General features: G+C 40.8%; 1 protein-coding gene across 1 annotated transcript in view; it reads left to right on the top strand.

Moving 5' to 3' along the window:
- The window catches only part of LOC102301958 (sodium/hydrogen exchanger 9), a 62,120-nt gene that overhangs the window by 14,550 nt on the left and 22,312 nt on the right, over positions 1–25,258 (top strand). Inside the window, exons 6-12 of the mRNA XM_005912340.2 lie at positions 4,626–4,731; positions 6,907–7,045; positions 8,044–8,149; positions 10,845–10,933; positions 12,240–12,353; positions 15,201–15,312; positions 16,178–16,331. Coding sequence (XP_005912402.1) covers positions 4,626–4,731; positions 6,907–7,045; positions 8,044–8,149; positions 10,845–10,933; positions 12,240–12,353; positions 15,201–15,312; positions 16,178–16,331 — 820 coding nt within the window. The remainder of the gene's footprint in view (positions 1–4,625; positions 4,732–6,906; positions 7,046–8,043; positions 8,150–10,844; positions 10,934–12,239; positions 12,354–15,200; positions 15,313–16,177; positions 16,332–25,258) is intronic.

Below are 25,258 nucleotides of genomic sequence, written 5' to 3'. Positions count from 1 at the left end.
TAAGGAAGACTGAGAGGGGTTAAAGAATCAACCGAAACAAATATGAAGGGTCCAAAGTGGTACCAGTACAAACAGGAGCCATAAGTCCTGTGATAGACTGGGAGAGTAGCTCCAGCAGCTAGGCATATGTTAAAGAGCAGGAAACAAATATATACAGATGGAGAAGACAAGAGTAAAAAATAGAGAACACTGAAAGTAATGGACAACCTTCCATAATTCATCCAAGAGCATACTGACAACATATCCAATAAGTCACCAAAAAAACCCAATGAAAATGGGCACAGAATGACAGGCGTCTCTCACCTCAGTAAAGCTCAGTGGTCAGGAGTTCACTATCTAAAGAGAAAGGGAGAGTGGTGAGACAAGCCATTAAGGCGTTGGTGAATTTCCCTACAACTCACCATTTGGGAGAATGCTCATTCATGCATGCACGCTGTCATTGCATTCACCTTCATTTTCTCCCATTTATGGGAGTTTATCCCATAATTGTGGCAAATCTTTCATTTTAGTCTGACAGATGAGTCGGTACTTGTCCTCCAAAAATTTCCTTCTTTTACTTCAAGTCTTACTTATTTCATAACTACTTTAATGTAAAACCTGCCCCCCATCCTCCCCCTTTTTCCCCTTACCACAACTGCCAGTTGGAGCTATGCATTCAACATTAAACATTCAACATGCTCCAAGCTTGCATCACAAGTTATAATTCAATGCTCAACATATCCATTTAAATGCAGGAAAATCTCCACTGCAACCTGTAAGTACACTGCGCATTGGGGAATTAAGCACAGTGTACCGAAGCGTAGTAATCAGTCAACCTGTGAGTTCAAAATGAAAAAGATCTGAAGTTGTCTGGTTCCTGTTGAGATGCTCAAAAGCTCTTCAACCGGAATAAAGTTCAGGGAGGGACAGACAAGCTCAAAGCTGCCAGCAGGGTCAGTATAAACAGTATATTCAGGTAGCAGTTTTTTCTAGCAGTGAGTTAATCCTTTATTTAAAGCACCACACAATCTTATCTTTTTTCACAGCCAGCTTCCTCTGATTCCCAGTAACCTAGTTGTTATCGCTCTCTGTAGTGAAAACTGTATTAATGCCTCAAGCTAAAGAGTGTATGTCGATGTATATTCACGGTCACTGAATATGAGTATGATATGAAACAGCAACACCTGCAGCTCTAAAAAAAAAAAGGATACAAGTAATTGTAGCAGCTGGTAACTGTGAGTGGCTAAGTGTATCTGAATCATGTCAAGAAATTCAGTCTTTCATATGTCTACTCTCACTACTCCTCCCAGCAAACCAGCAATGTTGTATATTATGTCTTTTAAACACAGGAAATGTGGCCCATGAAACACACAGACACGGTTCTGGACTTTGTTTTAATTATATTGTAAGTGGATTTCAAATTTAAACATGATTTTCATGTTTGAGATTTTAAACTTTGGCATAAATGAATGTAATTTTTGTAAAACTATTTGTTTATTTGGTTTGTGCTGATACTAATTTGCCATTGGGCCCTTTAATATTCTCTTTGTATATGCTACCCTTGGGCTGCATATTTGAAAAATACAATATTTCTTATCACTTTTACGCTGATGACATTCAAATTTATTGTCAACTGACTGATGATCTGTCAGCATCACTGCACTTCCTGTTCGATTGCCTGAGAGAGGTCAAAGATTGGCTGTCAGATAATTCTCTCATTTTAAATGAGAAAAAAAAATGAAATTATGGTGTTCGACCAGCTTGTTGCCCTGCTGCTAACTCTCTCTCTGATTCTATACGTAACCTGGGTGTCTACTTGGACAGCTCCTTTAAGCTTGATAAGCAAGTGTCATCTGTAGTTAAATCTGGCTTCTTTCAATTGCGCCGGATTTCTAAAGCTAAGCATTATATACCACACAGGGACCTGGAAAAACTTATCCACACTTTTGTGACCTCCTGGTTAGACTATTGCAATTCTCTCTACTGTGGTCTCCAAGCATTCTCTCATCGAAGGCTGCAGCTTCAGAATGCTGTGGCTCGCCTTCTTACTGGAGCCAGAAAATCTGATCCTATTACTCCAGCTCTTGTTGATCTACACCGGTATTACCTATCAAATATCGCATTGAGTTTAAAATTTTGCTACTCACTTTTAAAATCCTGAATAATATTGCATCCAGTTACCTCACCGACCTCCTCAATTTGTACACTCCTTATCGTGCATTAAGATCATCAGATCAATTACTCCTGGCCCAACCTAAGTTTGGACTGAAGACCAGAGGTGATCGTGCCTTTGCTTCAGCTGCACCCAACCTTTGGAACAGCCTCCCTGCTTCTATTCGTGCCTTGGACTCTATCCAATCCTTTTAATCAAGATTGAAAGCATTCTTATTTGACCTGGCTTTCCTGACCAGTTAATACCCTTTTTAAACTTTATATTAAATTTATTGTTTTATTATTAATTTTACTGCTGTTTTTATCTTCTTAGTAGATATTTTGTATTCACGATCTGACCGTCCTTCCTTCTGTATTGGGGTTTGATACCAATTTTATTTAACTCTTCTGGTCTATTGGTGCCTCCATTCTGTCTGTGCTAGTGCCTGATCTGTACCCTGTTATTGACTTGAATGTTCTTACTCCCCTAATTACTGTGAAGCACTTTGGTCTGCCTTCAGGTTTTTAAACGTGCTTGGTTATTGCTGTGCTTGAGAGTTGGTAGAGTATGGTGTTGATGCCGATGTGTTGTGTTTTGTTGTCAACAAACGTGGGACTGTACAACAGCAGTCCCCAATGCCCGGGCCACGGACCGGTTCTGGTCTGTGAGTCGTTTGGTACCATTCCATGAGAGTTGAGGCTCGGGTATGAAATTTATGGTTTTCAGGGTTTTTATCGTTAACTCGGTTTCCCTGGGTGTTTTTTTTTTTCCCCGTGTTGTAGTTGTGAGCCTTATTTTGAAAGAAATATTTACAAGTTACCATAGCAACCAGAGAGCATTAAGGGGCAGAGAGGAGGATGTTACTCTCAATGTTGTTGGTGCATTTCAGGAGGACGCTGCTAATAAAGTTACACAATTACACAGTGAAAAAATACCACTGTTTTCGTCTTGGTGGTATCATTTTATTTTTTTGTCTTTATCTAAGACACCTTAAAGGCCGGTCCATGAAAATGTTGTCTGATACTAAACCGGTCCGTGGCGCAGAAAAAGTTGGTGACCACTGTTGTACAATATGTCTTTACTTTGGTCTCAGCTGTCCAAAGGTTATCGTTGCAGATGTTTTGTGGTTTGTCCAGATGCAACTTTGCAAACGTAAGCCGTGCCGTCACATTATTTCCAGAGAAGCTTTCTCCTGGCAAGCCTTCCAAACACGCCATCATGTTTCAGTTCAATATTTTTCTACTTGTACTGCCATAAACTTTAAGTCCTGCGAAGACCAGATTATATTTGTTATGTTCAGTTACATAAAACCTTAGAATTGAAAGACAGTCTACATTTTCCCATAACTGTAATGTATAGGTGATTGATCCAGTGACACAATATAGGCCAAAAACTATGATAAAATTATAATAATTAAATAATTTACTTTTTCTTTTTGTAAAACAATATGCGTTGTGTTCATGATGTAGCATTAGAGAACACCAAGTAACTGTATGTCATGTTGATTTAGACCATTACTATATGCAGATTGCCCATTTCAATGTAATGTAAAAGCAATGCTTGTCATGTTTGAGACTATTAAACAGTATAGGAAGTTTAAGGCAGATTGAAGTATTTATATTGGAGATACAACAACTTTATAATTTGTAGCAAAACATCCAAACTCATCATTGGACCATGAAAATGACACACTATTCGGTTACAACTCAAAAGGCTTAACCTTTATCATCACAGGATACATCGTAAAAACTGATAATTTCATTCTTGGTGGGCAGCTGGGTAGAGTAGAGTCTATGGAAAGGGGGAAACTAAAAATGGTAGGCTTCCTATTGGGTTTACGCATGTATCTAAGAATCTGTTTTTATTTCATTGAATATTAAAAGTGGCTGCATAATTTCATGCATGTAGATAAGAAATATCGCATGTTGGTTACTTACACTTTAAAGGGTCTTTCTTTTGCTAAGGCCCACTCACATAATGTAAAGTTTCATGAGTTTTCAAACATGTGTAGCACTCCAAAAGCCTCACATCACTCAATGCTTGGATCCTAAAAAACAAAGAAATGTAAAGTTCCAGTTATGTTAAACTTTGCATTTTTCTTTCATACTCCAATTTCCAGTTGTTACAGTGGGGGGAAAAGATTATGATGAGCAATGCACTTAATTTGTTCATGTATCATTAACAAACATAGATATTATCTTTCCCAAGTCATTGTGTAATTTCTACATCCTGTTTAGCTTGAACAAATCTTTGCTTAGTTTGCCCAGTTGTCAAAATCTTTATCCCACTGCTGTCGTCAATACTGTAGTTTTTTGTCAGCTTACTTATTAATTCTTGTACTTTCTCTTCTTTGTAATAGCACAGGAGATACTGGAGGACACTTCTGCTGTGTAATTAACTGAGACGTTTTTCTGTTTCTTTTCAAGTTGCTCTACTTCCTGCGGCCATTAATAGCAACACTTCTCCTGTTTTGTTTTTCTGTCTTTTTTTAAAGTCTCAGTCCTTGGCCTGTTATCAGATCTGCGTGTGGACTTGGATCTGCACATGCTGCTGTTTGGCGAGAGTGTCCTGAATGATGCCGTTGCCATCGTCCTGACACAGTGAGTATTTTGCTTTAGTATTTCTCCAAGCCCTGAGAAAGCAATCTATTTCAAGGTTTAATTGCGTGGGTGCTCAGACTTCTCCAAATGGCATTATGGGGGCGGATGTGGAGGAAGGAAGCCTGAGTGGGTGCTGCCAGCTTTAAGGAAAACAGCAACAATCCCTTAAATACTATGCAGCGAACTGCATAAGTGAGTTGCCCCAAGCACTATCAGCATCTCATTTAGGTCCTTAATGCCAGAGTAAAGAGACAGTCCCATGCTGCGAACTTGGTTATCATAGCTAATGTTGACTTTGGAAGAATACAACACAAAATTCTTGGAAACTCAGAGCAGCCAGGATGCAGTCATGCATTCTCCATGCATTTCATTTGCTTAATTCTTTCCCCTTTTCTCCAGCTTTTTACAAAACTATGCATGCTTCTGTCCTCGCACATTGCCGTCATTGTCTGCTCTGTTTACACAATGCTAGTGAGCAGAGCGAGTCGTGAAGATGTGAAAGCAGATGGCAAGCCGGAGACAGAGAGGGGCGAAAACTCACATCTCCACAGTCACAGACAAGCAGGCAGACACACAAATAAAGCAGGAGGAGAGATAACATCTGTGTTTATTATCTTTAAAAAGACTGATGCAAATATATAGAACCTGACATTCTGACATCTCGCTTTCCAATTGAATAAATAGGCTTGCCAATTCCTAGAAGGAGAGTGCAAATTGTTGCATTGTGTACATTGTACGGTGGAGGAGGGAGCCTGCAATTCTTCCCAGACAAAGAGTCAGATAGTGTTCTGTTTGTTCTTAGAGTGGCGTGACCAGCCTACATGCCATCTCCTTTCACTCGACTTGGTCACTCGCCTGCCGGTCGCCCTGGCCCCATGCACAAAGCTGGCCCTTATTAGTGAGCCAGGCGGGGTCCTGGCACTAGAATTTTAACAAGCTCCCAGAGCAGCTCAACCTTACGCTGATGTGCCATCTCACAGTCGCAAAACGTCCTGCTCCAGCAGCCCTGACCCAGCCACCATTCAGCCAGGTCCTGCTTTAACATCTTGGGATCCCAACTGGGATAACGGCCCAAACCATCTGAAGTTACAGTCTCCAGAAGGTCACTCTGATCACTGACTAGTGGGCAAATGCACCACAGGAGTCTTTCTTTTCAGGGAGGAGAGGGGGGTAATAGATTTCCCCTTTTCAGCATGCTGAGCTCATTACCATAGCTTGACTGATTCTTCCCCTCCCGCTATAGAGATTAGGGCCTGTTGTGATGTGTGCTTGCTCATTCCAGCCTGATGGTACTGAAATTGCAGAAACAAAACTATTTTAATGTTAGTAGGAGTATAAGACAACTTATACTTACAGTATATATGGCTACCAGATGCTGTGCGCGGTGTGTTTGTTTCTTTACTGTGAGCAGTAGCTCTGGGTCCCATTAAATGCAGGGAAACAAAACAAGTGCCACTTTGCTACCGTTTTTGCTGATTCCATAGTTTGTGTTTCATTTAAAACAATCTAAGTCCACGGGGGAGTACATGGGAGGGTCTTTGCCGGCTAAAGAGACTGTGTCATTCCACAAAGGCAGACTGGTTCATCAGCCACTCTCTTGGTCGCTTGTCTGGGCTTGCATTACCACAGGCACCCCCTCCACCCACCACACACAGACATGCACACAATTTCTTCCTCCCTCTGTCCTCCCTGTGAGGCCTCTTTTGCACTCAATGACTTCCATATGGAGGCCTCCCTTCCTCTCACAAAGTAAATATTTATAGCAGTGTGAATAATGCTGCCATCTTTTTTCTTTCTTTTTTTTACTTGTTTCTTACTAACTACACTGAGATGTCTCTGAAACAAAGAAAAAATCCTAATATTTTTTTTTCTTTTTCGGGAAAAGATGGAAGTTCTAAGGGAAACCATGTAATCTAAAAAAGGAATGACTCCAGTAAATAGCACTTAGCTCAGCATAATAAGAATGTAAATTTATGCTCATTGTTTTCCACTAAGAACCCAGTTGGTCATATTTCTGATGACTGTTCTTATTGCAGAGTCATAAACTTTTTTTTTTTTTTTTTAATTTGTATTCTCAGCATCTGTAGCAATCAAAGTGTCTCTGTTGTAATTATGCCTCTGGCTTGTTTTTGTTCCATAACGGCTCTGTTTGCATTTGCTTCATGTTTCTCCTAGTGCCATCACCACCTACACCCAGATGGATGCAGGACTCATCTTCAACCCCACTGCCTTTCTCCACGCCTTTGTTTTTTTCCTCAGAGTGCTCATTGGCTCCTTCCTCTTAGGTCTCATTTTCACGGTAATAACAGCCCTCATATCCTTTTCATCCCGTCCCATCTCTGCCTCTACACCCCAGACTCAATTATCACCTCAGCATCCGCCGCAGTATATCCTGTTCCTCAACACTATAATTGCTTCTCTAACAAACCCCTACTGTACCACTTTTACCAACAAAAGCGATGCAGCTAAAGTCTAAAGTGCTCCTGCGACATTAATGGCTGCAGAGAGGTCGTCAATCAAGCCAATAGCCTATGATGAAGTTTCGACTTGCGCCGTCGTCCGGCGTTTCTCTCTGATCTTCAAGTAATTAGACTTTAGGATGAAAAATGGGAATGTGTCATGAGGGGTTTGGGCCAGGACTCAGCTCTTATTTACAGTGACTAATCTCTGGGTGTAGGCAAACCACAAAGTGAGCATTTATTAGATTTTGCTGATGCTAACCATAGCAGCATCCTGCTCTTGTGTCTGCTATTTGTTAAAGAAATTCACCTTGATGTGTAGTTGCTCATTTATCTTTTAATTAATAACCACACCTGTCCTTATTAATTACAAAAACGATCAGGCTTAAGAAGGTGTATTTTTATTATTGCATGCCCGAGGAGTATTTTAAGCGCAGCCTATTAAATACCCTTCAGGCCTAACTTTGTAATATTTCCAGTAGCCAAACTTACCCTTCGTTTCTTTCTATGTGGCTGTCAGAAATATGAAAATTCTAGTGCCTACTGTTTTGCCCAGAACACCGTGTAAAATATTGCTCTATGGTTTGCACCCAAGCTTTGCCGGAGGGGATGTGGGACAGTGGAGCTCACTGCCCGCGTTTACTCTGTATGGGCGATCCCCTGGCTTGTTGAGCACTATTTGCAGTTGCTTTATTTTTGCAGGCAGCATACCACAGTTTCTCCAGACTGTAGCACTGGAATGCACTTGTGCAACAGTGGGAAATTTGTCCTGCATTTGCAATATGAACCCTGGCCTGATGCAAAGTGTTAAATACTTCATGATTATCTTATGTATCTTTAACTTTCATTTCACCTCACCAAATTCACTCGGCTGCATGAAAATCCCCTGCTGGAAACGTCAGTCTTCTTCTTGCTGTCCTGGAGCAGCTACCTCTCGGCTGAAGCCTGCGGGCTATCAGGTGAACACTGTGTGACTTATGTTGTTTGTGTGTCTGTGGCCATGTCAGTGCTCTGGGTAGCTGCCCTTCTCCCCTCAGGCGTCTCTTCTCAACTGCTCCCGCTGGCTCGCATACTGCTCTACAGTATCAGTGACACCCAGCATCTGTTTGACTGGCTTCAAGGCATTTTCTGTTTCCACTCACACTCCAGAAACCTGGAAATAATGTGCGCACATACTGCTGTCCAGTCATGACCATCTGCACAATTCCCTGCTTGCATACAAGCTTCAGTTTTTTGTTTTTTTTTGTCAATCAACCAACACTCCCTGTACAGTCAGTGATCTCTCAGTCAGATGCACTCTTTAACCCACAAAGTGTTTTGCATTGTTCCAAGAATCTTCTCATCACAGACAACTGGAAGTACCAGTCCTATTCTTCTTACTTTAAAATAGCTGCTTCTCCCTGAGAACACTTGTAGTTTTAGTTTGGAGATGACACCACTTACAGGTCCTTACCCAGAGTGGCTGCTCTTTAAGAAAGTCAAAGTAATGACGTATCTTTGCAAGCTCATGTTTGGAAAAGACCATTTCTCGACTCTGCTGCCTAGAATTGTCTTCTGTTTCTTTACTGATGTGGTGTAATGTTGTTTTGAAATATAAGTCGAGTATACATTAGCGCACATTAGTATTATTGTTCCCGGGCCGTTCCACTCGATTCGCTGATGCTGTAGAGCTCTCTCTTCCTTGGCACTGCTCCCTGTGGCCTGTGGAGGCAGAGAAGATGGTTTTAATGAAAAAGCTTGACCTTTGTCCATTAAATTCCAGATGCCCTGTTTATAAAGCGCATTTTAAATACTGCCCAGTGTGGGAGTCGCACCACAGAAAAACCTCAGTCGGTAATTCTCAGAGCCTCTAGTTTTCTAGTAGAAGTATATTTCTACATGCATTTCCTGGGCTGGTTTTAATACTTTGTTTTGACTTGAAACCTTTACTGTTATAAAATCTAGTTTAATGCTGATATTGTTGTCTAGGTAGTGGAAAATTACTGTTTCGGTGATGAATGGTACCCTATACCCTATACAGCATTAACGGTAAAGGCGTTTAATGGTCGCTTTGAGATGAGGCAGCACATCATACCAAAGAATGCAATGACTGATGCGAGTCCTCCCTGGTGTCCTTTGGTAATCGAGGCTCTTTCTGTCTCTGTTAATTGCTAGAGTTTAGTGAGGGTGTGTCTAATGACCCTCAGCCTTGCAGGGAGCCCTGCTGTCATTAATCTTATGCCCCTCACAACTGCTCATTATGAGAAGCATCTAATCTGTTGCAAAGTGCTCTATGTGGAAAAGACTTAGAAAGAGACTTAATGCAGCAGACAGGTGATGTGTTATCTCTGTCAGTGTTATGTAAACCAAGGACGATGTTGTTGCCCCCAACCAAATGGAACCAAAATGAGATCTGCCACGATGGCGTGCTCCATTAGATGGCGTTGCACAATGCTAAGAGGTATATTTTGACCAAGCATTACTGGAACTAGCATAGTGCAGGTCCGTGTCAGCATCCCGATGTAAAGGCGGATGGTGAAGAGAGACTAATGGACTGGCTTAATTTAGCAGTCTGAACCACAGCTGCTATTTTGTCTCTGCTGCCATATTTATTACAGCCAACCCTGTCTTCTACCTATTGCTATACCCATCGCAGCAGTTTCACATTTTTCCACCTTCTGTGATTCGCTCAATGCGAAGGAAGCTAAAATGTGAAATCGAATTTCTGCAATGAACCAAGCGTGTCCTGCGAGGCAGCAGCCCACCTTTCATGCTTTGTGCTTCAAACTCCAGCTCTCTGGTCCAACCAGCCTCCCCTGTGAGCCTAATCACTCTCTCCACCCTCTGTCTTAGGAGCAGAGGCTGCTGTCTGTACGTCTTTCCTTTTTGTACTTTGCTTGTCGTGCATTTGTTTTTTGTTAGTATCTCCTCCCACGCAACTGACATTGTGATGGTGATTATATCACTTTTAAAACTTTTTTTTTTTTAATCGTTTCCAGAGCCTCATGTATCTGGACAAGTAAATGTTTTTATCAGATATATAAAGATGCTTGAGTTGGTTTGGGCAGCACATTTTTATTGGAACCAGGAGAGTGGGTGGATGCAAGGTTGGGCTGGTCTGATCCGGTTAATTTTTATATGAGTGGCTGCACACAGGAGGGTTTAATTTTTGGATGTTATAAACCAGTGCTTACATGAATTACTGTAACAGTGCTTTTATTTAATTTATCATTGTCCTCATTTCCCCACTTTTTTCTGAATGTCGGCATCTCTGGCTTGTTAACAAAAAAACATGGATTGAGCCATGGAGACAAAAGCTCTTTTCAGAAATGATCCTCCTGTGATGGTAGAACCTCCTACACCATATTCTCAGCGTGACAAGTCTCAAGCCTCTGTGTGTTAAGCAGCTCCCAAACATACAGATTCTCTCATCCTGATTACTAATATATGCACGTATAAGTGGTTTCGCATACTTTCAGCTGATCAGATCCGGCGCATTATCAACTCCCTGCTGTTGACAGGATTCTCATCTATGAGCTTTGTCCACAAAATGTAAATGCTCACATTTAGAAGATGCCGTGGATGTTTGGGGGGTTGTTTAGGTGGTGGTGGTGGGGGGGGGGCTATATCATTTTTGAATTTTCATTCATTTCAGAAGTATTGTTTATCTTTCAGGTATTGTGGCAGTGATGTTTTGCGGCTTGAGTCAGGCACGGTACACAGTTCTCAACTTGTCCTCTGAGGGCAGGGCAAGGATCAAGCAGGTGGGTTAACAGAGCGCAACCGAAACTTGTTTTCCTTTTGCTTGACAGTCATTTTTAGTCTTCTCGTTTGTGTAGAATGACTCTTGTCGCCAGCATTTGCAGTTCGCGATCATTAATTGCCATTAGCGCTCAGTTGTCCAGCGGGCATCGGTGTGGGACATCAGTCTCCAGCTATCTACTTAAAAGGCTGAGCACAGATGGAGGCTAGCACACTGTCACACTTTGCCAGCAAGCTTCATAAAGGAGCAAAAGAAATCAGAAGTACACACATATACTTATCTGTGCATTTATTATTCATTATCAGCAACATAGTGCAGCTAACTGTTTATCACAGACACTCCTAAAAGGCAGCACAGTTGAAGCCTCTGCCTATAAAGTGGACTGGCTATGCAGGAGAGCATGTTCACTTGGCAGAATTCCTCTATCTGTATTTTTTAGGGTTTATACATGCAGCTTATGGTAAAATGTGATTGAGTGTATACAGGCAGTAGTTGAATAGCTAGTAGGACCGATACTTTTCTTTCTATGATCCCCAAAAAGTGCACTTATTCAGCTGGATATCTTTTTTTTTTAACCAGAGCTCTAAATCATATAAGATATAAAAAATATGGTTAATGAAATTGTATCATCTCTTATAATTTAATGCCATTGCATGAACAGTATATGACACCAAAGTTCCTCAGCTTGGCTTAGAACGTGACAAGCTGGAGCCTGAGTCGATGAGTTGTAATAATCTTCTAATAAAAAGCAGAGTTCATTAGCATATGACTTTTTGGGTCCCTAAAGATGTGCTGTTTTATCCCCAGTACGCTTCAAATGAAATGATTTCACACAAAGATGATGACAAGAACATGTCTGCTGTTACAGGAAACCACATTATGCCCTCGAGCTGTAGATGTTTGCAGCTGCCGCCTCAAAGGGAATAACATAAACACTGGATTTGTCGTGTTTGTACAGATCTAATGCTATTTATCCATTCCTCTACTTCACTTTCAGCCATCTTTCGGCACACAAAGTTGTTTTTTCAGAGGATGTCAAGTTGACTGCACTCATTGTGTACTCGGTGCTCGCCTGATTCTGACCCCTACCTTAACCTTAATATGGCCTAACCATAAACACTCACTTGTGCCCTACTTGTTTGGCCCATTTGTCCTCAAGGGGAGGCAGATACCCAGAATGAGACTCTGTAAATAGATTTATGTGTTTCTAACAGCAAGCATACACACACACACACACACACTTCGAACAGATGATCTCAGATGACCTTCTCTCTCATGATCCTCTCAATTCCTTTTATAATTTGCAGCTCTTTGAAGTCTTCAACTTCCTCGGGGAGATTTCCATCTTCGGCTACATGGGATATATATTGTTGAAGTTCACTTGCCATAAATTTGAACCACACTTCATTTCTGGGGCACTTGTATCCTTTTCTGCTGTATGACAGAGGACTTTACCCCCTGTTGTGCAGCTTCTGAATTCCACTCCCATCTCAGGAATAGGACTCAGTTCTGTCTCCTATTAGTTTAATGACAAGTCATTTAGTAGATCGTACTGGTTATCCTGTTGTATTTCTTGCTACCTCATTGCAATACTGTTACTTCCCCAGTCCTTGGGGGAGAGAGGGAGGGGCGGTGATCTTGAGAGCTCTGCAAATGTCATCCAGCTGGTTTCCTGCAGTCAAGATCTCTACAGATTCTTATTGTTACTGATGTTTTTGTTTGGTTTTTCTTTAGCAACGCTGTAATTAAACTGTTTAAATCTTTTTGCTGTTTAAAATAATCTTACCGTTCTTTCATTCAGCGGATTGAAGATGACGCTGTTTTAGCTTTTTCTGCATCTTTAACACGATGTAAAGATTTACGCTTTCTGTTCTGTCTTTTGCACAAAAATGAGAAAATATTGATTGGTTGCATTTCAAATATGAATCATATTGTGAATGTGAATAATGAAGCACAAAATTAATCAGCAAAAATATTCCAGCTATCGTAGAGCAAGCAGCCCCACCCCGGACAAGTTTTAGGGCTTATGCAGAGAGACAGACAACCATTCACACCTACAGCCAGTTTAGAATCACCAATTAACATGAATGTGTTTGGACTGTGGGAAGGAGAATATGCAAACTCTACACAAACGAGCCCTAAGCTGCCTGGCTGATTTGAATCTTCTTGGTGTAAGACATCAGTGCTAACTATCACACCACCGTGCCGCCTCACGTTTATCTTATAGCAACGAAAATGAGAGAATTTGCCATTTTTCTTACTTTTCTGTCACTTTACAGTGTTTAAAGTTAGACCAAAAAGCTGTTACATTAATCAGCTAGTCTTGACATCTAGATATTTCTGCTGTTTAGCAGAAAAAAATCACAGTTAATATCAAAAACAAATGCCAGGTTTTGAAAAAAAATATGCTCGGAGACATCCAAAGATCATAGCTTCTGTCTAGATTTAATATTTTGCATATAGTGTCAAATATCATACAGGAAGAAATCCATCACAGGCAGGAGATGCATATGTTTCTCCCCTGGCAGCAGCCTCTGTAGACCAGAGTACAATGGCGATAGAACTCGAGTCATCTTATCAAAAAAACGATCTGCTCTTTAATGATAAATAGAAAAATCTTACTATCATAACAGATGTCTCGTGTTCAGCTTTGCTTTCTGAGAGAAATGATTGGGCAGTGATGGACTGATGGCTGCTTGCTGTACAATTGTCCTTTCCTGAGAGCTGGCACGACCATAGTGTATGCTGGAGGAGCGACTCTAGTGGCTGCACTCCAAGGAGCTGTTCTTTCACAGTCCAGTGCCCAGATGGCCAGCAATTATTATTACAATCCATCTTCTCCCAAAGGGTCAAAGGGGCCGTAGAAATAGTTGACTGAGCAGATTCTTTATTCCAGTACTCTTATGTCCAGCAAAAAAAAGAAAGAAAGAAAAGAAACAAATGATTTGAGCATTGGGTCTGATTTCTTTAAAATGTGTTTTTGGCAATCCGCCTTCATTAGATGGAAGTCAGGAAATGTGGGGAACGAGTGCACAGGAATTTAATAGGAGTTTTAAAAAGCTCCGGCTAGCTATCTACATATACAGGAAGATCAACCGGATGGACAAACATGAATAAGTGGAGGTCGGTTTCCAGTTTTACGGCTCTAAAAGTGTCTATGAAAAAGAAATAACCCCAGTGATTCCACCCTGTTAATCGCTCTTTGGTTATGCTGTAGATTTTAATCGCTGTAGCTTGCAGCCTTTGCCAGTGACAATAGAGATAGGCTTTATTGGAAATGAGGCTGAGATGAAAGTGCTTAATTACCTCCATTCGAATAGCTCAGAGGCCTTTGATAAAGAAAAATGACTGCTTTTGGGAGCAGGATATTGCTTTTGAAAATCCATAGGGTGCGTGAGATGTAATATTGACTGCAGGGTGCGAGGGAGTACTGTTTTAGTAATAGCCCTGTCAGGCCGAGGTGTCCTGCCTAAAATATTGGTCCCTTTATTTATACCGTTATATTTAGACTTACTAAGGATAAACTCAAATCCCTTCTCTTTCTGATACCAAAGAAGGGTTACCTGTCTGCACAGATTAGTTTTTATGCAACAAATTTCAAAGAGGATCTTTTTTTTTCTTTTTTAAAAGCAAAAAGCTTTCCAAACCCTCTTCACTTTGGTTCGCTCAGCTTACCCTTAACTTACGTCAGACTATCAAAAAGGGAAAAAAAACCTATGAGAGGATCTGAGGCTGTATTTCTAACTTCTTCTAAAAGCATGACCGATGACGTGACGTGTATCCTGGATGGCAGCTATCTCCCTGGTAATTGTACAGATATCATCTTGATAACTTCTGCCCAGGACACTTAGCATTCAGTCTCATCCTACGTGAGACATCAAAGTGTGTGTGGAGGGCAGAGACAGCTGGCGCAGCCTGATTGGCTTCATGCCTCGGCATGGTGCCACGTTGCCATGTTTTCATCCCAAACGGAAAATATCCAGAGATTTTTTTTCTTCGCGTGTTTGCGCACGTGCGTAATATTTAGTGTTATTCACAGGTGGACGTCTATAGCCTGACCTCACAGTGTTGCATTTATTTATTTCTGGATGCAGAGAATTGAGCAAAAAATGTGATTACTTATCAATGATATCCAGTTAACCAGTGTGATTTACAGCACTTTTTTATTCCCCGGCAGATTTTTGACAGTATAAGACCGAATGATCAACTTTCCATGAAACCTGCAAGTCTCATAAATGTTCTCCTTAATCTGCATTCAATGCTTACAGCTGTCCGTCTTTATTTCAAGAGCATTCAACATCTACCCCTTATCTTTCCTGCTGAACCTGGGTCGCACAAACAAGATACCTTGCAAGTTCCAGCACTTCATGATGTTTGCAGGTACACTTTTCATTCTAGTTGTTGTTTTTGCTACGAGAGAAGGGGGGGGGAGAAGAAGAAAACTTTCACCCTGATTTATCCCATGAAAGCTCTAATTATTCCACTCTCCTCTTCGCCTGCAGCTAATGGCATGAGTAGAGATGCTGAGAAAATGTGTCCTCTGTGGAACAAGTGCGAGCTGGTGTGCGCATTAAGTCAGTTAAGGCGAACACAAAGACCAGCACCTACCTCGGGGTTTAGAATAATTCACCTTGTTGGAGGAAGAATTTTTGCATTAATCAATACTGTCTGAATTTGAGATTTATGTTTTTTAAAGAAGCTTTTTATCTATTTGTTACCTGTGAGTGGAAGCATATATAGAAGTCTTAGTCTTACTTATCTGAGGTATCTGAGACTAGCGGTTGGCACCCTGAATGATTTGATGATGCAGGGGAAGGGAACCTTTGATGTGGGGTAGCGCCACAGCAGCATGTTTCTCTGCTTGTCTGACCCACTTTACGTCTTACGTAAGGTTTCTTTATAAAAAGCTCTTGTTTTGCTATTTTTCAAAACTCCCTCACCGTCGCCGCTATCACCTCCCTCATCTTTCTTTTTTTTCTCATGGCAGAAAAGGATTTGCTCTGGGAATTGTTTTGGCTTTAAGCATTATGTCACCACTGTACAGCAATCTTGGAGTTTGTTTCAGGGCTATTTGCTGGTCAGCAAGTGGTCAATGATAGTGACTGTCAGGGTGTTATTTGTTACCCATTGACAGAGTTATTAACTGGCTCAGTTTCTGTGTAATTGGTTGGTAGATGGTTATCTGGTGGTTTAATGGAAGGCATTAATCCAGCTGTTTGCTCAGAAATGTCTTCTCTTGCCTCAGGTTTGAGGGGGGCTGTGGCTTTTAGACTGGCTGTAAAAGTCACAGCTAAAGAAGCGAGTCACACCATCTTCACCACCACCCTACTGATGATTGTCTTCACCATCTGGGTACTTGGTACGGCTGCTGATCCCATGCTGCGGCGTCTGGACATCAGGTTGGTTCTAACGCCTTGTCGAGTGATACAGATAGTGGGATGCGCGAAAGACCTGTCGTCCTGTCTCTCCATCTGCCCATCTGTGTCTTCTTCATTTGTTCTGCCAGTGCCCACAAATTTACTTAATTAGACTCTCACATGTATTCTCTCTCAAAATACAACAGCTCTTTGTAAAAGGAGCACATTTGAATTCTGATGCCCCCTCCTCTTCTTCCTCACCATCCACACACAGCCTTTGTGCAAACGTGCCCTCCATTAGTGACTGGCACAGCTGGAGTGCACAGGTGCTCCACACAGATAATAGTAAAATATGTGCATAATACTATATAATATATATATATAATATATCAATATATATATATATATATATATATATTTAATATATATTTAATTTATTATTATTATTATTATTATTATATATATATGGGAGCGCATATCGAAAGATTTAAAGTCTGTATACTGCGATCAAGGCCAGTGGGTGATAATGATTAAAGAGTGCAGAAGAGGCGTAAAGGATGCAAGGCGGTAATTAGATACTTATATTGTTAAAGGGTAATCTATGGCCCAGATCACAGTGGTATAATTGACTCCCACAGTCTGTGAAAGAAGTCTGTGCGGTGTACATGGTTTCAGCTTGATGCAACTCTAAGAAAGATATCCTTACAAATCAACTAAAAGCAAAGGGTTTGGTATAATAATAGGAAGTACATAATAGTGAACACGGCCTGATTTTCAAGGATAAATAACACTTCAATAAAAATTAATAAAATGATGAATATGAACAAATTTTGTTAAGTGGAAAAGATAAACCATAAACAAATGTTGATCAAGTGCAAAAAAACAACAAAAAACAAAACAGTAAAAGAATATACAGTAAGTAAAGAAGAGCTAAATGAGTGCCTGAGGATCTTAGGATGAGATCTGGCTTGTAGGATTGCGTCAGTCCAGCTGTACAGTAGGTCCAAAAGCTCCTTTGATGGGAAATTGAAACACACAGCAGCACAATTTGTGATGAGAAGCAAAACCTGGAGCTAACCTGCTGCTAATGAATTGCAGATTGGCTTTTGTAATTGAATCTAGTTGTTCATTTGAGCTTTTATAGTCAAATAAGCTTCATTTAATTGTAATTCTACAGTTTATGAACCAGAGAAAGAGCCAGTATCTGTGTGAGATCTCCCCGGGTGCTGGATTTGTATCCACAAACCCTCCTCTTTTGTGTGGTACGAGCTGAACTGCTTTGCGAAGGTTTTAAGGCATTTGGCTGTCCACTAATCAAGCAGTTCAGTCCTCAGCCACTCCGCATACTGAAGTGTCCTTGAGCGAGACACGGACGGCCAGTGCCATGGAGAGCAGATTTGCCAACATTTGTGGGATGAGAAACATTTTGTAAAGCTTTTTGTACAGCTAAAGTAAAAAAAAAAAAAAACATATACAAAAATCAGACACTCTATTAGGTACACCTGCTCAGTTAACTGATAATACAAATATCTAATTGGCCAATAACGTGGCAGCAATTCATTTACACATGTAGATATGGTGAAGACAACCTACTGAATTCATCATGGAGCATCGCAATGTTTCAGAAACTGCTGATCTACTCTCATTTCCACCCACAACCATCTCTAGCTGGTTAAATCGTGTATATTTCTTTAATTTGATTTGTACTGGCATGTACTGTAAATCTTTACATCCATTATGTTAGACCTTTACATTTAGAGAGAGCTGTTGAGTTGTATTGCTGTTATACCTCCCACTCCCTCCCTTCTTCTTGCTTTTGTGTCTGTGTACATACTCTACATGTGCACCTGTGGATATTTGTCCTGAATAATGCATCTGCCCGCTGTTTATCCACATGACATGACTGTCTTTATGAGTAGTCATTCCGTCAACGCATCACAATACAGTGCGTCGTGCCTCCAGGGCTGTCATGTTTCAGAGAATAACTCTTTTCCTCACTTCCCATCCCAAACTCCCACGACTGCTTCCCTCTTCATCTCCCTTCCCTCAACCGATTGCATGAAGTAAAGGGACAAGAAGCAATTTTGAAAGACTTCATTTTGGTGAATAATACATTACATTTCTTCACCTGGAGCAAATTTACCTCCTATTCCATCTTTGAAATATAAAGTGGTTTTGTGGAGGAGTCTTTGAAAGTTGTACTCTGTGTAAAATTATTTCTGTATATACAGTGCAAGAGGGTGTGCAGAGTTAGAAAGAACTTGAAAAACACAAGAAGTTATAACTTGTAAAACTAAGGAGAAATATTTGGGAGTCTGCACTGCCTCTTGGTCAGAAAGCAAAGGTACAAAAATCTGTATGTAAAGTGCTATTTATAAATGCTAAAGCGAGACTTCTTTGTGTCGTATTCTCTTCTATTATAGGTAATTTGCTACAGAAAAGATATGTGGGTGCATAAAAGCATATCAGAGTGCTCCTACATGCGTAGACTTGTGAAAAACTTAAGCACACCCTTACTGCCTCCATGGGAATTAAATGGGTAACCAGCAGCCAGGTGCTGTTAATCAGATGCACTTGATTAACTGATAATCAGCAAGTGTGAGCAGCTCGATAAAACAGAAGTTTTGGCAGTTTTGCTTGTATGGAGCGATCAGGTATGTGCTAACAAAATGCCATAATTTTCCCAGGCGTGGACGTTACAGAAAAAAAAAAACAACAACACAAGAGATACTGTACGTCTGTGAGTCTACAGACCTTAAATGTTAAAGTGCATGACAGAAAGTATAGTTTAAAAAAGACTGAACAAATGTGGCTTATTTGGATAGTTACCTGGAGAAAGCCTCTTCTATCTAAAAACAACATGGGAGCACAGCTTAGCTTTGCAAAGTTGCATCTGAACAAACTTCAAGACATCTGGAAGCAATGTCCTTTGGACGGACGACATCAAAGCAGAGATGTTTGGCCATAATGTGCAGTACCATGTTTAGTAAAAACCAAGCACAGCATATCAGCGTGAACACCTCATACCAACTGTCAAGCACGGTGGGGTACTTGACAGTTGCCATTTGGATTTGTTTTGCAGCAAAAGGACTTGGGCAGCTTGCACTCATTGAGTTTATTATAAACTCTGTATACTAAAGTATTCTAGAGTCAAATGTGAGACCATCTGCCCATCACCTAAAGCTTGGTCCAGATTGAGTTGTGAAACAGCACAATGCTCCCAAACACAGCCAAGAGTCTGCAACAGAAAGGCTGGCAAATAAAATAATCATGTTTTTGCCTTTGCCCTGTTCAAGTCTGGACTTGAACCTGATTGAAAAGCTCTGGCAGGACCTTAAGAGAGCTGTGCGTAAAGGAGTGCCTTCAAACTTCGATGAACTGAAACAATGGTGTAAAGAAGAGTTGGCCTAAATTCTTCCACAACCATGTGAGAGACAGAAAATGATTTCTTCCAGTTACTGCTGCTCAAGGTGGTTTAACAAGATAATGAGGGCATGGGGTGTTCTTTGTTGCTTCACTGGACTTCATAGGAAACTTTCGTTTTTTTACATGACTGCCTAAGACAGGAAATGACCAGATTATCTGTCAGTAAAGGTTGTTTACAAACTGACATCAGAATTTTATCTCTCATTATAAAAGATACTGGGAGTTTTCTAACCACAAAGTGGACACAAGAATTCAAGAAGGACAAAGAAAGTAGCTTTTATAGCCAGGCACAAATGGGAAAAAATGTATTTGATTGCACTGTTTTGGTTTTTCTCCTCTATTCTTCTATCTATAGAGGCTCACGTTGTGCTACACAGACACACAAACAAGTACACGAATACAAAGCCATTGATGCATGCTACACACGGGTGAGCTGAGCTTAGAGGGGGTGAAGAGTCTTTTAGACTGCAATGTGAAATTCATGTGCTGCATGCTTAGATAGACTGTTAAAACCATGGACCACATGAGCACTGTGTAATAAAAGACTCCCTCAGTTTTCAGCTCACTGTCCAGACATCACACTTCACTTGATGAAATGTGCTTTTAAAGCTAGACTGTCTCCCAGTCCTCCTCTCCCTCTACAGTTCCTCCATTTCAGTCTCAATTTCAGGGTACATTATTGCCCACACTCACAGCAGCATGAGTTTCATCATGATGCCACAAAATAAACTGATTATTTACACCTTACTGCACGTGGTAATGAAAATGCTATTTTTCTTGATCGTACAGTCCCTTGTAATTATTGATATATTGGGACACAACTGCAAAGCGTTATATTCTCTGGTTCTCCTCCTCTGCATTGTTGCGCTTCTTTCGTAAGCTCAACGGCAACCTCCAGAGATGTTGTTGTACTCAGCAGGGGGTGCAACACAAATTTTGGAAGACCAACTCCCAAAATAAAGACTCCAAAAATAACATTAAAAAGGAACAAAAAAAGGGGGTTCTGTTTTCACTGAAGTGCAATCAAGTGCAGGAGGAGCTAACCAACCAAAGATGAAAGCTCAACCTTGATGCAGTGCAGTAAAGTCTGACAGCAGGAGGAATTTTATTGTTATTGCGAAGCCAGTGTTTAAACATTGGGGCAGATTGCAGTGGACTTCAGAACAAGTTACTTTCAAATCATTTTAATTTTTGCTATATTCATCTGATGCATGGCACCGATAATTATAACAGCTATAAATAGTTGACATAATTATATGTTGGCCTGTGGAAAAAAACAAAACGCAGAGACACACTCAGATGCATAGTGTGTGTTCTCAGTCTCGGTCCGTCTCCTCGGCTTTAATGTGGGCTGGAGGTGGCAGGGTGCCCCATGGGGGATTTGAAACTCAGTCACAGTGAGCAGTCTGGGGCCAGTAGGCTTTGAAGAATAGCCAGTCATGTCCTCTTCAAGCCATTTCAGTTTGAATGTCATCATTTTCCTCAATCACTGTTATTATTTATGATCATCGATTACTAGCAGTGAACTGGTGCTTTGCATACTCATGCATTTATTGGCAAAAAAAACATACATTGCTTAAAATTACTAAACCAACGCACAATGTAAGGTTTATGCCACAGCTGCCCTAAATTAACAGTACTGGTAATTACCAGAATACTTCTTTGTGTTTTTAATGTTTTAATAAAAATGTGAGTTCAGTCAATTCAGTCATTTTTAATTAGTTTTGGAGTAATACCCCCAAAGAATCTAATTTTGGGGGAAACACAGGTTATTTCTATCAACATAAGCTCTGTGCATAGCTACAACAAGGAGGCTAACTTGTGACAGAAAGCATAGTGAAAATTAACTGCCAGCTATCACTATTAACAGTATCATTGTAAGCATTTTACTAAGATCTCAGCTCTTGCATTGTACAGCCTCACAAAGAGCCTAGGTCGGCTATAGACTTGTGTAACCTGCATTCTTCATGCCGTGAAGATGATTGATCGAGGATGTGAGAAGAGAAGAAAGCTCCCATGTATCCCATTTGCCCTTTGTGAAATTATGCCATTTCAAAATACTTCATGGTGCCTATTGAGGGCAGACTTTGCTCTCTGCTGCGTGTGTGTGTGTGTGTGTGTGTGTGTGTGTGTGTGTGTGTGTGTGTGTGTGTGTGTGTGTGTGTGTGTGTGTGCATTCAAATGAGCAGTATTCAAAATTTGGAGGCTAAGGCATAACAGCTGGAGTCTGGCTAATGACTGGCCTGCTTGTTTTGAGAGGACAGATGGACGGGTGGAAAACTGATGTCACTTACTCTCCTTCATGCCCCACTGACCTCTTATCTCTTTCTCACTCCCTCTCGCCTTCTCTTTCTGTGCCTTTGACATCCATCTGCCTCTCAAGTGTCAATATTGGGAGCTTTAACAGCAGCTTTCATCAAATTATAATGTACATTTGCAGTTTTTGCCCTGTTCAAGTCTTATCCAAGTATTAGAACAAGACTTAACACGTGTAGATCCTCCCTCTTCATAGTAGGCTGAAGGAGAGAGGAAAGTCAGCCACATATACTCATGTACACAGGAAAATACACACTGCCCATAATAAAGAGACGTCAACCTGATCGGAGGGAAGATACTTCAAAGAACTCCAAAGATGAATGGCTGCTGCATAGGTTTGCCCCTTCTGTTAATGAAAGAAGACAACGGGGACAGAGAGACAGAAGCTTAAATCCATCATTGGTATATTCTTTATTCTGTTCAGTCAAAGTGATTGCTTTGCAACAAAGGAAGATGGAAAAACACAAGAAAGGTGTGTATTAGAAAACAAATCTACAACAAGGAATGACTTTGAAATTTAGACAGGGAACAAATACTATAATTTCTTCCCTTAAAAAAATGCAATATATATTCAGTATTGAGATTTCAATCTTAGCTGTACAATAGCCTTGTGAACGTCAGAACTTGTAAGAATGCTCGTCTTTCTTTAGTCCTTTTAATGAATAGATTGAGGGGGTTAGGTAGCTGTCTCCCTGTCAGTCTGTTTTGTCACATAACATGCATCTGTCCATTTTTTGCACTCCACTTTGTATGCCAACAAAACACATTCATTATTAATGAAGGCCGATGATCCAGTGATGGATTGAAGCTACAATACTGAGCCCTGAACACTGTTGTTTTTCAATATAAAAGGCAGCTTACTTCTTATTCTTCTTATTGTTTTTGTTATCCTTACGTCTCTTATTCCCCTGTTCTCCCCATCCTTTGCTGTACTTAAAGTTAAATCTTATTTTTCATTGTATTAGTCTCATTGCTCTCACACAGTGGGGACTTGCGAGTTCAGCCAGCCGCACCAACCACTGATTAAGCTTCTGAAGTGTCCAAGAGCCGGGTTTTAACTTAACATTTCAGATGACTCTCTTCAGGGAAGAGGATCCGCCGACAAAATACACCCTTGGTCTTTTTCCAGCAGGAGCTCTCAGCTCCAAATATTCATGACCTCAAACAGGCATTAGCCAGTTTTGTCTAGGCAAAGCAACACAACACTGATACCAGTGAAGCCTGGCAATCGCTGCTATGCTTAGGCTGAAGTTGTATTTCAAACTCATTCTGTATTTATGAAGGAGGAAAACAGTCACGGAGTTCAGCTTGTAAGGTTACAGCGTTGATGAGACTTCAGTGCCATATTCGAGGTCTTAAAAAAGGTTAGTTCCTGAAACAGGTAGGGACCTAGGTAAGGATGTTATTGAAGAGGAGCATCGTGAGACAGATGGAAGCTGGGAGATGAAGGTAAATTATGATTCTGATGCTGATCAGGCATGAAATGTTATCTCTTCACATTAGCCTGCCAGGGTTATTCTCGGGCACCAGATACAGATAGTCCTATCTTACCTTACCTATCAACACACATAGGAGTGTAGATAGTGTGTGTGTGTGTGTGTGTGTGTGTCTGTGTTTGTGAATGCAGACAAAAAAAGGTGATAGCTTGAGGGGAGCATCCAACCTGCTCTTGGTGTGCTGGTTTTCCTACACAGTTCAATAGGTTACTCTCATAGTGGATTGATAGTAGTAGCAGTGTGCAAAGACTAAACAGATTGCCGTGGTAACCGCATCTGTCAGATCAGCCAATACAGCAAGTTTATCAGGTGGAGATTGACTCTGGACGGAGGACTCATACACTGGAGCCCTGTGCTTCAGCTTTCACTAAAAAGGCCCAGAGGCACGACCTAATGGATATGACGTCAATACAGAGGGAGGAGGAGGACCATTAAAAGGAACATCAGGGCAAGAGAAGCAGCCACATGTGTGTCTATTCATGTGAGTGTTTCAGAGAACAATGATGCTATAAATACAGAAATAGGGACATTTCGCATGAGGATGCAAAATATGCAAATGGAATAAACACAGGGTTTGTGGATGAACATTTTTTTTGGTCTTTTTAAAGAAAGAGGGAAACAGGTGGGGAAGAATATATTGGGACTGGATCAGTATGTTTTGTGTGTAACATTGGTAGGTGTCTGTGGGCTCAAAGAGGATCCACACATGAGTTTGAATAGTAAAACAGACGTGGGGTGCTTCTGCTGCACGCCCTCTCACGTATTCACAGATGCAAATGCACGTGTGCGCACATTTTTCCACTCTGCTGGTGGATGAACAGTGCTATAAGAATGCAGACTGCATGGACTGCTCAGAATGAAAGCGGTAATGAGGACTGATGGATGGTATCGACGGGGCCAAAATTTGCAGCACTGCAGAGAGCTGCAGAGGTAGAGAGAGGAAGAGAGTTCGAAGCACTCCGGATCCCAGGGCTGCATCACTGTGCGTGCTGTTTACAAGGAGGCTGTGCAGTTTGTTTTTGTGTGAGAGTTGTGGGAGCTTCCTTTTGGAAGTGGAGAAGGCTAATGAATTCAGCTTTCCCAGCATCCCCAGCTGCCTCGCGACCTCACCTCTCAATCACTCGCAATGGGTACCTTTTATTTATAGAGCCATTATTTTTAGCCCTCTATAATTTCAGCCGTCTGCCTCTTGAAGAATTAACGGCAGGCACATTGGAGGGAAAGATGGAGAAAGAAAATGAGAGAGAGACAGCCAGAAAAGATTGAAAGAATCAATTGAGTCAAGTTCATTTTTGTACTGCATAAAAGAAAATGATTTTCTTTACAACCTAGTTCTTAATTTCACAGTTTGGGCCTTCGTTTTTTATGAATTATTAAAACATTGTACTCACAGTTTAATTGGCAAGACTTGGAATGCAGCACTGAAGTCAAGAAGGTGAGACACATTAAAAATCTACATCTTCATATACTGTCTGGGACATCTCTTTGAGGCTGTAACTTTCCAAAGTGATGCTTCGAGTTGAATGTTTATGTCAGCATGCAAACATTTAGAGAAGCTCATTTCCCTACACAGCACTTTTTTGCCTAGATTTTATTACAAAATAACTAAAAATATCAAGTTATTTCCTCAATTATGAGCTATTTTAAGTTTGAGTCAGGAAGTGGTAAAATTTGAGATACCTAATTCAAAATGCCGACTTATGGGTAGCAAAGAAAACATTTGATTTGAGA

This window comes from Haplochromis burtoni, unplaced genomic scaffold (assembly GCF_018398535.1).
Source record: "Haplochromis burtoni strain Fernald_Lab_line unplaced genomic scaffold, NCSU_Asbu1 Contig_1, whole genome shotgun sequence".
NCBI lineage: Eukaryota > Metazoa > Chordata > Actinopteri > Cichliformes > Cichlidae > Haplochromis > Haplochromis burtoni.
This window is presented reverse-complemented; position numbering and strand designations above follow the sequence as displayed.